The sequence below is a fragment of the Danio rerio genome, chromosome 8 (genome assembly GCF_049306965.1).
Source record: "Danio rerio strain Tuebingen ecotype United States chromosome 8, GRCz12tu, whole genome shotgun sequence".
NCBI classification, from domain to species: domain Eukaryota; kingdom Metazoa; phylum Chordata; class Actinopteri; order Cypriniformes; family Danionidae; genus Danio; species Danio rerio.
The window spans coordinates 57,325,813-57,340,000 of NC_133183.1; the positions used below are offsets into that span (position 1 = coordinate 57,325,813).

At 33.2% G+C, this 14,188-nt stretch overlaps 1 protein-coding gene across 24 annotated transcripts in view; it reads left to right on the top strand.

The window, feature by feature from the left end:
* The window catches only part of plch2a (phospholipase C, eta 2a), a 297,121-nt gene that overhangs the window by 267,569 nt on the left and 15,364 nt on the right, over positions 1-14,188 (top strand). For all 24 annotated transcript variants that reach the window (XR_012383552.1, XR_012383550.1, XR_012383551.1 and 21 more), the window contains 6 exons: positions 2,085-2,170; positions 3,885-4,064; positions 4,747-4,854; positions 7,671-7,795; positions 9,509-9,593; positions 11,923-12,069. Coding sequence is in view for 15 of the 24 variants with exons in the window: in XM_073909056.1 (XP_073765157.1) it covers positions 2,085-2,170; positions 3,885-4,064; positions 4,747-4,854; positions 7,671-7,795; positions 9,509-9,593; positions 11,923-12,069 (731 nt within the window). In the remaining 9 variants the exon portion in view is untranslated. The remainder of the gene's footprint in view (positions 1-2,084; positions 2,171-3,884; positions 4,065-4,746; positions 4,855-7,670; positions 7,796-9,508; positions 9,594-11,922; positions 12,070-14,188) is intronic.

Below are 14,188 nucleotides of genomic sequence, written 5' to 3' on the forward strand. Positions count from 1 at the left end.
ATGAAGGCAGGGCGAAGCCAACCCTCTGAGGGGAGACGAGGCCGGCCTGGTGGTGGTGGTGATAGGGAGGATGGAGGGAAACTTCCGCAACGTCACATGAGTAGAGCAAAACAGATTGTTTAGATGGGCTTATATACATGGCTTGCTTGGTTGTTATAGGCTGACGAGATAATTATTATGAGTGACGTTACGTCTCAGTCTTCCTGGTAGAACTATAGCTAAAGCTTTCAATTCTGAGATTATTTGAGTGTTTAACACGCTTGCTGGAAGTCACCCTGCCTTCACCTCATGGTAATAAATGGGTGGGCTTTTTCATATAAACAATGATCTTCTGGTACTAATGAACCAAGAGGGTGCTGAGAAAATACTGTCAACCCCCACATCCCACCATCAACAGCTTGAACTGTTGATAAAAGACAAGATGGAGTCATGCTTTCAGGTAGTTTATGCCAAATCCTGACACTGTGCCAAAATCAACGGTTATAATCAAGACTCATCAGAAATTTTCTGTAAGGAACACTCATATCTTAAAATATAATATAATATCTTATAATATCAGCAAGAAGGTCGCTGGTTCGAGCCTCGGCGGGGCCAGTTGGCGTTTCTCTGAGGAGTTTGCATGTTCTCCCTGCGTTCGCGTGGGTTTCCTCCATGTGCTCCGGTTTCCCCCACAGTCCAAAGACATGCAGTACAGGTGAATTGGATAGGCTAAGTTGTCCATAGTGTATGAGTGTATGGGTGTTTTCCAGAGATGGGTTGCATCCGCTGTGTAAAACATATGCTGGATAAGTTGGCGGTTCATTCCGCTGTGGTGACCCCAGATTAATAAAGGTACTAATCCAAAAAGAAATAGAATGAATGAATGAATGAATCTTATAATATAAGAAGGGCTCATATTACAACCAGAGGTAAACGGTTGAGTTTTACTATTTTTGAATCCACTCAGTCAATTTTCAGGTCTGGCCACAGCACTTTTAGCTTAGCTTAGCATTAATCATTGAATTGGATTAGACCATTAGCATTCCACTCAAGAAAAAAAAAAAAAAACATTTAGATAACTTCCCGATTTAAAGCTTGACTCTTTTATTGTTTGCTAAGATGTGATGATATGATGCAGCACTGTTGCCTAGTTACCTACCTGCAAACTATCTGCAGTAGCTGCATAATATCATTGTGCTTACTCCAACCATTAAGCAGCAAATTTTCTTGTTTATTATTCCAGAGTTAGACTATAGTTCCTAGCCGTATTTACCTAGAAAATAGCAGCTTTTCAATTTTCGTTGGTTAAAAATTTTTTTGAGCGAGATGCTAATGGTCTAATCCGATTCAATAATCTATGCTAAGCTAAGCTAGGTGCTCGAAAATGAAAAAAGGATTCGAAAATGGTCAAACTCAACTGTTTAACTCTTGATGACTTGGAGTGGAGTGGAGTGTTGTACAATGTTGTACAATTTTGATGAGCCTGTTTGAATGTTAGCCTCAGTGTTACTTATTCAATAACACATAACATCTGCTTCAAGGTTGGACGCATTGTGCATTCAGAAACTCGCCTCTGCAGACCTTGGTTTGCAGAATACCCATGTGTTTGAATCATTCTGACCGTTCCTCTCTGACCTCTGGCATCATCAAGACACTTTTATCCACTTAACTTTTCTGAATGTATAACTTCTGTATAATTGACAATTCTCTCTAAATCCTGGAGATAGTTATATGCCTGTAGATCAACAGATTTGTCCATTTAAATCCCATTTCTAAGTTCAGCAGATCATCTTGACCATGTCTACAAGCTTCATTGGCTTCACATGATTGATTATTAGATAGTATTTGCATTCCTGTCATTGGAAAGCTGTACCTAATAAAGTGGCCAGTGTATGTTTAGTCATACATTTTCTTTTCGGCTTAGTCCCTTTTTTAATTCAGGGTCGCCACAGCGGAACAAACCGCCAACTTATCCAGCGTGTTTTTACGCAGCGGATGCCCTTCCAGCTGGAACCCATCACTGGGAAATGTTTAGTCATACATTGAGTTAGTTATTCTTTGCGACTATCTTTTTCTAATCTACAGTATCTAATGTGTTTTAACAGGAAGAAAAAAACCATGAAGCTGTCAAGAGCCCTTTCTGACCTGGTATACATGAAATCTGTGGGAATGCCAGACTTTGAGTCTCAAGGTGAAAAGGACTTAAAATGTCTCCAAATGGCCATATTTATTTACGCACCATACATAATAATAAGAAAAAAATATGAAAAACAACTATATTGGTGTCTATTTTAAGTGCATGAGTCTTCAAAAGTGTTGTTGTCTTCTCCTTTAAATCCTGAGTCTATTTAAAGCTAAAATATAGTTGATATTTTAAGACCTTGATTTTAACTTTCAAAGCAGTGCATGGGTTAGCACCCAGTTACATCTGCGACCTGGTGACCCTCGCCACCCCAGCCCGCAGTCTTCATTCTGAATCGAGACTTACATTGCATCAGCCATGGTGTAAACTCAAGACCATGGGTGGGAGGGCTTTTTCACACAGTGCGCCTAAGCTTTGGAATGAACTCCCCATCAGCATTAGGAATGCCGCCTCTCTGGACTGTTTTACGAAACTTTTTAAGACTCACCTTTTTAGCATTGCTTTTAATTTAGGATGATTATTTTGTATAACTTTTTATTACTATCTTATGGTTCATATTTTTATTGTTTTATTCCATCTTTTATTGTGGTGCTGTTTTGCTTGCCTTGTGTTTTAGTGTTTCGCCTGTAGCGCTTTGAGTATAGGAAAAGTGCATTACAAATAAAATGTATTATTATTATTATTATTATTATTATTGTTATTATTATTATTTTTTTATGATTATTATTACTATTATTATTATTATTATTATTATGATTATTACTATTATTATTATTTATTATTATTATTATTATTATTATTATTATTATTATTATTATTATTATTATTATTATTACTATTATTATTATTTTTTATGATTATTATTATTATTACTATTATTATTATTATTATTATTATTTTTACTATTATTATTTATTATTATTATTATTATTATTATTATTATTATTATTATTATTATGATTACTATTATTATTTTTTATGATTATTATTATTATTATTATTACTATTATTATTATTATTATTATTACTATTATTATTATTATTATTGATAGACTCCAACAATATTATTTTTAAATTATTTTAAAATCAATATCTTTAAAAGGCTCCAGGGCATTTTCAACAATCAAGATATTTATTAGAAATCTTTATTATAACTATTATTAGTCGTTTGTGTTGCTTAAAAATGCTGCAGCGTTAACTTGTGCCCCAAATTATATTTAATTAATTTTAAAAAGTGTACACAGTTTATATCAGAATTATTATTATCCCCCCTGTTTATTTTTTGTTTAACGGAGAGCAGATTTTTTTTTCAACACATTTCTAAACATAATAGTTTTAATAACTCATCTCTAAAAACTGATTTATTTTATCTTTGCCGTGATGACAGTAAATAATATTTGACTAGATATTTTTCAAGACATTTCTATACAGCTTAAAGTGACATTTAAAGGCTTAACTAGGTTAATTAGTTTAACTAGGCAGGTTAGGGTATTGTATAACGATGGTTTGTTCTGTAGACTATCGAGAAAAAAATTAGCCTAAAGAGGCTAATAATTTTGTCCTCAAAATGGTGTTTAAAAAAATAAAAACTGCTTTTACTCTAGCCGAAATAAAACAAAAGACTTTCTCTAGAAGAAAAAATATTATCAGACATACTGTGAAAAATTTCCTTGATCATGTTTAACATCATCTGGGAAATATGTATAAAAAAAAAAATGAAAGGGGGGCTAATAATTCTGACTTTATGTGTGTTTGTTGGCAGGTGTCACTTGGCAGGTGTCGTCGATGAGCGAGACCAAAGCTCATCAGTTAATCCAGCAGAAGCCGGTGCCGTTCATGCGGTTCAACCAGCGGCAGCTCTCTCGCGTCTACCCATCTCCTTACCGCGTGGACTCCAGCAACTTCAACCCACAGCCCTTCTGGAACGCTGGCTGCCATCTGGGTACGCCAGTCCACCCACTGACAAATGTTTATGTTTATCCGGGAGACTGCGAATAAACAGCATGTCTAAAGCATACTGGCAACCTGCTGCTCATTAATATTGAAGACACAACTAGATTTGCTAATGACTTATTATAAAACATATGATTTCAGTTGCTGGAATGGTCCTTGATGATATAGAGTTGAAGTCAGAATTATTAACCCTCCAGAATTATACCCTCCTGTATATTTCTGTTTAACAGAAGGAATTTTTTCAACACGTCTAAACATAATAGTTTTAATAACACATTTCTAATAACTAATTTATTTTATCTTTGCCATGATGACAGTGAATAATATTTGACTAGATATTTTTCAAGATGCTAGAATTCAGCTTAAAGTGATATTAAAGGCTTAAGTTAAGGTAATTAGGCAATCATTGTGTAAAAAATTCAAATCTGCTTTTATTTTAGCCAAAATAAACCAAAAAAGACTTTCTTCAGAAGAAAAAATATTATCAGACATACTGTGACACATTTCCTTGCTCTGTTAAGCATCATTTGGGAAATATTTCAAAACGAAAAAATATTTGTAATAATTTTGACTTCACCTGTGTGATTTCAGTTGCTGGAATGATCACTGATAATATTGATATTCTTGTTATTATGATTGTTGTTGAGTTTTGATCGATTTATTTTGTGCAGTTGCGCTGAATTACCAGTCAGAGGGAAGAGTGCTGCAGCTCAACAGAGCTAAGTTCTATTGCAATGGCAACTGTGGTTACATTCAGAAGCCTGGCTGCTTGTGTGAAGGTCAGTATACCCATTAGTGTGCTTCCTCCAATCTACATATTTTATAGGTATTGTATGTCTGTGTTTTGTATAATACATCTTCTTGCTTTTTATTTTGTTCTATTTTATTAGAGCGTTGGTGCATACGATTATTCATAATCAATATTATTTTATTTTATTTTATTTTATTTTATTTTATTTTATTTTATTTTATTTTATTTTATTATTTTAAGCTTATTAGCTGCCTACCCAGCATGCATAGGACAGCAGCATAATCAATCCTTATTTAGTTTTTAATTTAATTTTATTTTATTTTATTTTATTTTATTTTATTTTATTTTATTTTAAGCTCATTAGCTGTCTAGCCAGCATGCATAGGACAGCAGCATAATCAATCCTTATTTAGTTTTATTTTTATTTTATTTTATTTTATTTTATTTTATTTTATTTTATTTTATTTTATTTTTTTAAGCTTATTAGCTGCCTACCTAGCATGCATAGGACAACAGCATAATCAATCCTTATTTAGTTTTTATTTTTATTTTATTTTATTTTATTTTATTTTATTTTATTTTATTTTATTTTATTTTATTTTATTTTATTTTATTTTTTATTTTATTTTATTTTGTTTTATTTTATTTTAAGCTTATTAGCTGCCTAGCCAGCATGCATAGGACAGCAGCATAATCAATCTTTATTTTATTTTATTTTATTTTATTTTATTTTATTTTATTTTAAGCTTAATAGCTGCCTACTCAACAGGCACAGGACGTCAGCATTACGTCAGTTTGACGTGTACCTGTCATGGGAACATTGCATTTTGCTTGGAAATGAAAATCAGGTTGACGTCAGACCAACGTTACTGTCCAACATCAAACCTAAAATCAACCAAATATCAACGTCTAATGATGTTACAGCTTGAGGTTGTGTGGATGTTACCACTATGACGTCTATCAGACGCTGAATTTTGGTGGCCATACCTGATGAATAAATGTCAGTATTTGACGTCAATATGACGCTGGTTTAAGATGTTGTCTCAATGCTAGGTTTTGGTCACTTTTCAACACAACCTAAAATCAACCGAATATCAACTTCATTTGACGTCATTAGCCCCTTTCACACAGTGATACCGGTAAATATCCGGAAAATTTACGGAACGACTTTACCGGTATATTGAAAAAAGCGCTGTTCACACAGGCGAGGACGTTACGGAATTTTTCCGGAAAAGAGCATTCACACATCCATTCCAAAATACCGGTAAATTCTGACATCATTCACCACAAATGAGCTTTAAACGGCTGCGCTTGTATTTGTAAACATTTGACTAAATTACAAACTCTGTGGATGATCAATATTGTAAACAACTTTCGCAGGATCACTTTCGCATTTCGAGATGTTCATAATATGTGCGTGTGCAGGCGCTCACAGGCTGTTTCATGGGCACACGCAAAGCTTGAAGGTAAACAAACAACGGCTTATCATTAGCATCTCATCGATGATCATTTACACAGTTGGCATTAAGAAGAACATATAAACGTGATTTGACTAACTTCTAGCAGCTAAATGTGTCTGGGAAAATATTCAAAGGCTTTAATTCTCATAAACCGCGCGGACGTAAATGCGTCTGACTGTTGTGATTGGCTAAAGCAGAAGTCTTAGGTCAGCACGTTCTAGACGTGCACGCGCTTATTCCGGAAATATTCCTTCTGCGTTCACACAGCGCAGCATTCCGGCAAATTGCCGGTAATGTTACAACTTCTCTTTCCGGAAAATAGCCAGAACGAATTTACCGGTATTTTCAAAAAGGACCTGTTCACACATACAACCTTTCCGGAAAATTGCCGGTAATTTTCCGGAAAGGTCTGTATGTGTGAAAGGGGCTATTATTGGACATCAAAAAAACATTCTCCTTAGACACTTGCTAGACATTGAATTTTGGTCACCTGACATCACAACCTAAATCTGACCTAATAACAATGTATTGTGCCTGCTGGGCATTATTAGGATATTTGCTGTTAAATGCAATTTATGAAGTACATATTGTGCATGATCTTATTGTAAATCCCTAATCCTACACCAATAACGAAACTTATATCTTAATAGCTAATAATGAGTGGCAAATTAGGAGTTTATTGACACATCTTTTTCATTCTTTTTTGCATTCATTTTATTATAGTTTACTTAAGTATACATTTTGCATGATCTTTTATTTTATTTTATTTTAACTACAATTTAATTTAATTTAATTTAATTACATTTTAGTTTAAGTACCAATTCTCATTGTTTAATAGTTATTACTTGCCTATTATTAAACATGTTTATTTGTTATTTATAAAGTACATATTCTGCATGATTCAATTTTATTTAGTTTTTTATTTTATTTGACTTTTTTATTTTATTTTATCTTATTTTGGGAGAATGTTAATCAAAGTGTTTTTATCAAGTGGGATTATAAAAAGACCATTAAAAGCTGGCTATATTCACAGACTGTTGTCACATAACTGTGTTTAAACCCGTTATAACAGTGATTTTTCCATAATAGGTCCACTTTATGAGTTGTGATTGATCAATTCAAATCAAGCATTTGTGAGAGCTGTGTAATAATAATAATTTAGCTGAAGTTTAGCATTTCCCTTTAATAAATTGGGCAAATCAAGTGGATAAATACAATATTTGCATTACTTTGCAAGACTTTTTAGTGCAAAAGAACATCAATAAATCAAGTCAAAGTTAGACATCCTAACCCAAGCAAGCCAAATTGGAAATTATGTCATGAAATATTAAAATGAGCTTTGAGTATGACATTTTTAAATAATCTGTCCTCTTTGTTCTTGCAGGTTCCTTTAATCCAGTAGCTGAGGATCCTTTGCCAGGTCGATTGAAAAAGCAACTGATTCTTAAGGTCATCAGTGGTCAGCAATTGCCCAAACCAAAAGACTCCATGCTGGGGGACAGAGGAGAGGTAAAGCAAACCTTCAGCAGTCCACTTCAAATTAAACTAACCTTAAATGGTCAACTATTAATTGTTGTCTCAGCAATAAAAAAACTAAACTTGTATCCAAACTGTATGAAAACAAACATAATGACAAAAAAATAGAATGCTTTCAATCCAATGAATGCTATCAAGCAATGCATCCAGAATAATTCTGGATTTTTAAGCAAATCCATAATAATTTTAACTTATTTTGCTTATAAACTTTAACTCTAAAACTTTATATTTATATTTACCTTTATATGTAATACATTGACAAAAATCCAAAATAATTCTGCATTTTTCAGAAAATCCAGAATCATTTGCCTATAATCTTTAGCTCTAAAATAGTTAGTTAGTTAGTTAGTTAGTTTGTTTGTTTGTTTGTTTGTTTGTTTGTTTGTTTGTTTGTTATTCATTTATTTAACACATACAAAAAAATCCAGGATAATTGTGCATTTTTCAGCAAATCCAGAATAACTTAAAAAAAATTTTATCTCTACACTTTGTTTCTAAAACTTTATTTATTTATCTTATTATTTTAATCTTATTTATTTTTAATCTTATTTATTTATAATCTAATTTATTTATGTTATTTATTTTTAATATTATTTATTTATAATCTTATTTATGATCTTATTTATTTATGATCTTATTTATTTTTAATCTTATTTATTTATAACTTATTTATTTTTAATCTTATTTATATATAATCTTATTTTTTATAATTTTATTTAATCTTTATTTATATTTTTTTATTTATATTTACATTTATTTATTTTTGTTTTTCTAAATAATTTGTTGTTATTGTTTATTATTATTTATTATTATTATTATTATTATTATTATTATTATTATTATTATTATTATTATTATTATTTAAAGCATTGGGTTTCTTTAGCACACACTTTTAGTTTCACAACAAAAAGAAGCCAAATGAAAACATTTATTATACTGATCAAAGTTTTTTCACTATTTGCTTATGATTTAAAGTATTTGTGATTTATTTACAATCCATTAAGCATACATAATGTACTCTGCATAATGTACATAAATTTTTTGAAAGGAATGATGATCAGGATTCAACAGGATTTGAATGAATTGCGAAAAGTATGTATATGAATTTCACTGAACAAGTCTTTCAATCGCTGGTCTTCTCACAATACATATTAGCTGTCATTGTGTGAATAATACAAGACAGATTGGACAGGAGGGGGGTGGGGGGGTCACACATTAGGTAACATTTCAATAAAAAATCATAATTTCATACATGATAAGTGATACAGGAGATATTTCATGGGCTCTGATGGTGCATTTGTGCTTCTCTTAGACTTGAATATTAGTCCCTTCTCTTAGTCTTCTATTAATTGGGGTTGCCACAGCAGAATGAACCGGCATAATATCCAGCAAATGTTTTATGCAGCGGATGCTCTTCCAGCTGCAAAAAGTAAGCACAATTGATTTGTATTGGGTCAACATGAAGGAATTAACTAGTTTTTACCAATTTAAGTGGATTGAATATAAAAGTAATAAATTGTCCTAGAAAAAAAAATCAAGAATTGTTTAGTTTTAGCTCTTGATTTTTCTTTAAATGAAATGTGCCCTTGATTCATTTGCTTCTATATATAAATGTTTACCTTAACACATGCTTTTGTATTGTTTTAAAGCTCTTTTAAATATTCTTATTTAATATTTCTTGTGTAGATAATCGATCCGTTTGTGGAAGTGGAGATTATTGGGCTACCGGTGGATTGCTGCAAAGAGCAAACCAGAGTGGTTGACGACAATGGTGAGAGAGTAATATCATGACAGATTTTATACTACACACACAAACCACATCAACAGCACATCTTGAAATTGAACCTGTAATTGTCTGGGGATTGGTCATTAAAGTGTCATTAAACTGTGAAGCCATTTCCTTGAGTGTTCATTTGTTTGGAAGCCTAAGATCTAACCTCGAAAGCCAATCTTTCTGACTGTAAACATTTCAATAATTCATGAACTCAATTTACATGTTAATCGACACCTTTTTGTGATGACTCACAGGTGATAAGTGCAGAATGCCACATTGTGGTTGGAAGTTTGAAACAATTGGAAGTTGTGTGTTTTTGTAGGGCAGATCAGGATTGATTTGATTGATTGATTGATTGATTGATTGATTGATTGATTGATTGATTGATTGATTGATTGATCGATGTAGGATAAATCCTGCAAGAAATGTAATAAATAGACATGCAAATTAATAAATAAATTAAGTAATAAATCCACAAATTAATACATTAATCTAATTAATCCACTGCATAAAAAAACAATAAATAAATACATATGTAAATAAAACAATGAAAATATATAAATCTACAAATCTACAAATTCTGCATAAATAAAACAATAAGTAAATAAATACACAAATATTTATATAATCCACAAGTTTATGTATAAAGAAAACAATAAATAAATAAATACACAAATAAAAAATAAATAAATAAAAACTATTCACAAATTCCTGCATAAAAAAACAATAAATAAAAAAAATATGCAAATACACACACACACACACATATATATATATATATATATGTGTGTGTGTGTGTGTGTGTATATATACACACACAAATGTCTGCATAAATAAAACAAAACATAAATAATTATGCACATAAATAAATAAATAAATATAAAATTCCACAAATTCCTGCATAAAAAAACAAGAAATAAATAAATATGCAAATGCACACACACACACACACACACACACACACACACACACACACATATGTATGTACACTAATTCCAGTGTAAAAATAAATAAATAAATAAATGCACAGATAAATAAGTAAATTTATATATTAAAATCCACAAATTCCTGCATAAATAAAAATAATAAATAAATACGGAATTCAAACAAGAAAAGTATATTCAAATCCAAAACATTTTGCATAAATAAAACAATAAATAAATATGCAAATAAATAAATAAATATGTATATATATCCACAAACTTTTACATAAATAAAACAAATAAATATGTAAATAAGTAAATAAATATACATAGAAATCCTGCATAAAAATAAATAAATGCTGAAATGAAAGTAGTTTTTTGTCCTCCCTTGATAAACATTGACAACATTCACTTTAGTATTTAATATATATTTATTTATCTGTGTATTTATTTATTATATATTGTTTTTTGTGTTTATTTGTTGTTTTTGCAGGTTTCCTCCTCCAAATTTATTTATTCATTCAATTATCCATTTTCCTTCAGCTTAGTCCTTTTATTCATAAGAGGTCACCACACCAGAATGAACCACCAACTTATCCAGCATATGTTTTTCCAGCTACACACACATACACTACGACCAATTTAGTTTATCCAATTCACCTATAGCGCAGGAAACCCACGCCGACACTGGGAGAACATGCAAACTCCACACAGAAATGCCAACTGACCCCTCTGGGACTCGATCCAGCAACCTTCTTGCTGTGAGGCGACAGTGCTAAGCACTGAGCCACCGTGTCGCCCTTTATTATTATTTTTATTTATTGTGGTGCTACTGTAATTTGGAAGTTGACAATTTTGGATGCTGTCAAATGCAGACTATATTAAGGAATGCGTAGGTGTAATAACTTTGAGATGGTGTGCAGTACAGGCTTAGTAATGGGCTCTATTTATTTATTTGTTTATTTGTGTGTTCTGTGAAACATGAAGTGGCAGAATTTGGCATGATTTTAGATGGGATTTGTTTATAGTAGCCACTTAAAAACAGCATGTAAAACAAGAACTACAGTGATCCAAGAATAGAGCCATGAGGGACTCCAGAGGTTATGCAGTGCAGATTGTTTTAAAAGACTTTTTATTCTGGATGTACTCTGTATCTGCTGGTTAAATGTGTTAAATACAATGAACAATTTTAGAAGAATAACACTCGATTAATTTATTCAGCCCCTCTATAGTGAGCAATTTCAGTAAGTGGCTTATTTTGTGAAGGTCGGGCAGGTAATTTTGTTTGAGTGTAACTGGCAGGTGAATATGAACATTCTGACACCTCCAATAGTCTCATGCATTATATAATTTCTCCATGAATTAGGCCTCCTCACACCTCCTCTTCTCTCTTTCTTTTTCAGGATTCAATCCTATGTGGGAAGAAACTCTCGTCTTCACTCTGCACATGCCAGAGAACGCTCTTATACGCTTCCTGGTGTGGGATCATGATCCGATAGGCCAAGATTTCATTGGTCAGAGGACCATCGCCTTTAACAGCATGATTCCCGGTATCAAATTTCCAAAATATAAGAGAAAATAACTGATCCCTCAGGCCTTTTGCATTTCTTGGTCCCAATTCATATTAGGTGACCTTATATTTATATACTAATACAGTGCATCGGGAAAGTATTCATAGCGCTTCACTTTTTCCACATTTTTTATGTCACAGCCTTTTTCCAAAATGTATTAAATCCATTTATTTCCTCAAAATTCTACACACAACACCCCATAATGACACTGTGAAAAAACTGTTTTTGAAATTGTTGCAAATTTATTAAAAATAAAAAAACTGAAAATTAACATGTACATCAGCATCCACAGCCTTTGCTCATTTCTTTGTTGATGCACCTTTGGCAGCAATTACAGCCTCAAGTCTTTTTGAATATGAAGCCACAAGCTTGGCACACCTGTCTTTGGGAATTTTTGGGCAATTCCTCTTTGCAGTACCCCTCATGCTCTATCAGATGCTTTGTTTCTAGTGAAGATTTAGAAAAACTTGTTCATGCTTTTATCAGCAGCAGGGTGGATTACTGTAATGGACTCCTCACTGGTCTTCCTAAAAAGACAATCAGACAGTTACAGCTCATCCAGAACGCTGCAGCCAAAATTCTGACCTGAACCAGGAAATCAGAGCACGTCACACCTGTCCTCAAGTCTTTACACTGGCTGCCAGTTACATTCAGAATAGATTTTACAGTATTATTACTGGTCTATAAATCACTAAATGGCCTAGGACCTCAATACATTACAGATATGCGCACTGAATACAAACCCAACAGATCACTCAGATCTTTTGGATCATATAAACTAGAAGTTCCAAGAGTTCAGTCAAAGCAGGGTGAATCAGCTTTCAGCCACTACGCCCCTCGCTGCTGGAATCAGCTTCCGGAAATGATCAGATGTGCTCCAACATTAGGCACATTCAAATCAAGACTGAAAACACATCTGTTTAGCTGTGCCTTTACTGAATGAGCAATGTGCTGCGTCCGACAGATTGCACTATCATGTTTTTCTCTTCTTCTTCATTCTTTTAAATCACATTTTACCTGTTTTTATGTTTTTTTACGCATTTTTATTATTTGTTTTTATTTTTATTTTACATGTTTTTTTTATTCTTGTTTATGTAAAGCACTTTGAATTGCCACTGTGTATAAAATGTGCTATATAAATAAACCTGCCTTGCCTTGCCTTGCCTATCAGGTTGGATGGGAAGCGACGGTGTACAGCCATTCTCAGATCTCTCCAGAGATGTTCAATAGGATTTAGTTCTGCTCTGGCTGGGCCACTCAAGGTCATTTACCGAGTTGTTGTGAAGCTACTCAATTGATGTTTTGGCGGAGTGCTTTGGGTCATTGTCTTGCCGGAAAATGAATTGTCGCACCAGTCTGAGGTCAAGGGCACTCTGAAGCAGGTTTTCATTCAGGGTGTCACTGTGCATTGCTGCATTCATCTTTCCCTCTATCATGACCAGCCTACCAGTTCCCATCCCCACAGCATAATGCTGCCACCACCATGTTTCACTGTAGGGATGGTATTGGTGATGAGCGGTGCCTGGTTTTCTCCAAACGTAACGCCTGGCATTCACTCCAAAGGGTTTTAATTTTAGTCCCATCCGAATCAGAGATCCGAATCAGAGTTTCTTATGGTCGTTCAGATGCCTTTTGGCAAAATCCAGGCGGGGAGTGGCTTCCGTCTGGCCAGACTATCATACAGGTCTGATTGGTGGATTGCTGCACAGATGGTTGTTCTTCTGTAAGGTTCTCCTCTCTCCACAGAGGAACGCTTGAGCTCAGACAGAGTGATCATTGGGTTATTGATCCCTGACTAAAGCCCTTCTCCCCCGATCAGCTTAGATGGCCGGCCAGCTCTAGGAAGAGTCCTGGTGGTTCCAAACATCTTCCACGTACATATAATAGAGGCCACTGTGCTCATTGGAACTTTCAGAGCAGCAGAAATGTTTCTGTAACCTTCCCCAGCCTTGTGCCTCGAGACAATCCTTTCTAGGAGGTCTGCAGACAATTCCTTTGTCTTCATGCTTGGTTTGTGCTTTGACATGCACTGTCAACCCTGGGACCTTATATAAACAGGTGTATGCCTTTTCAAATCATGTCCAATCAACTGAATTTA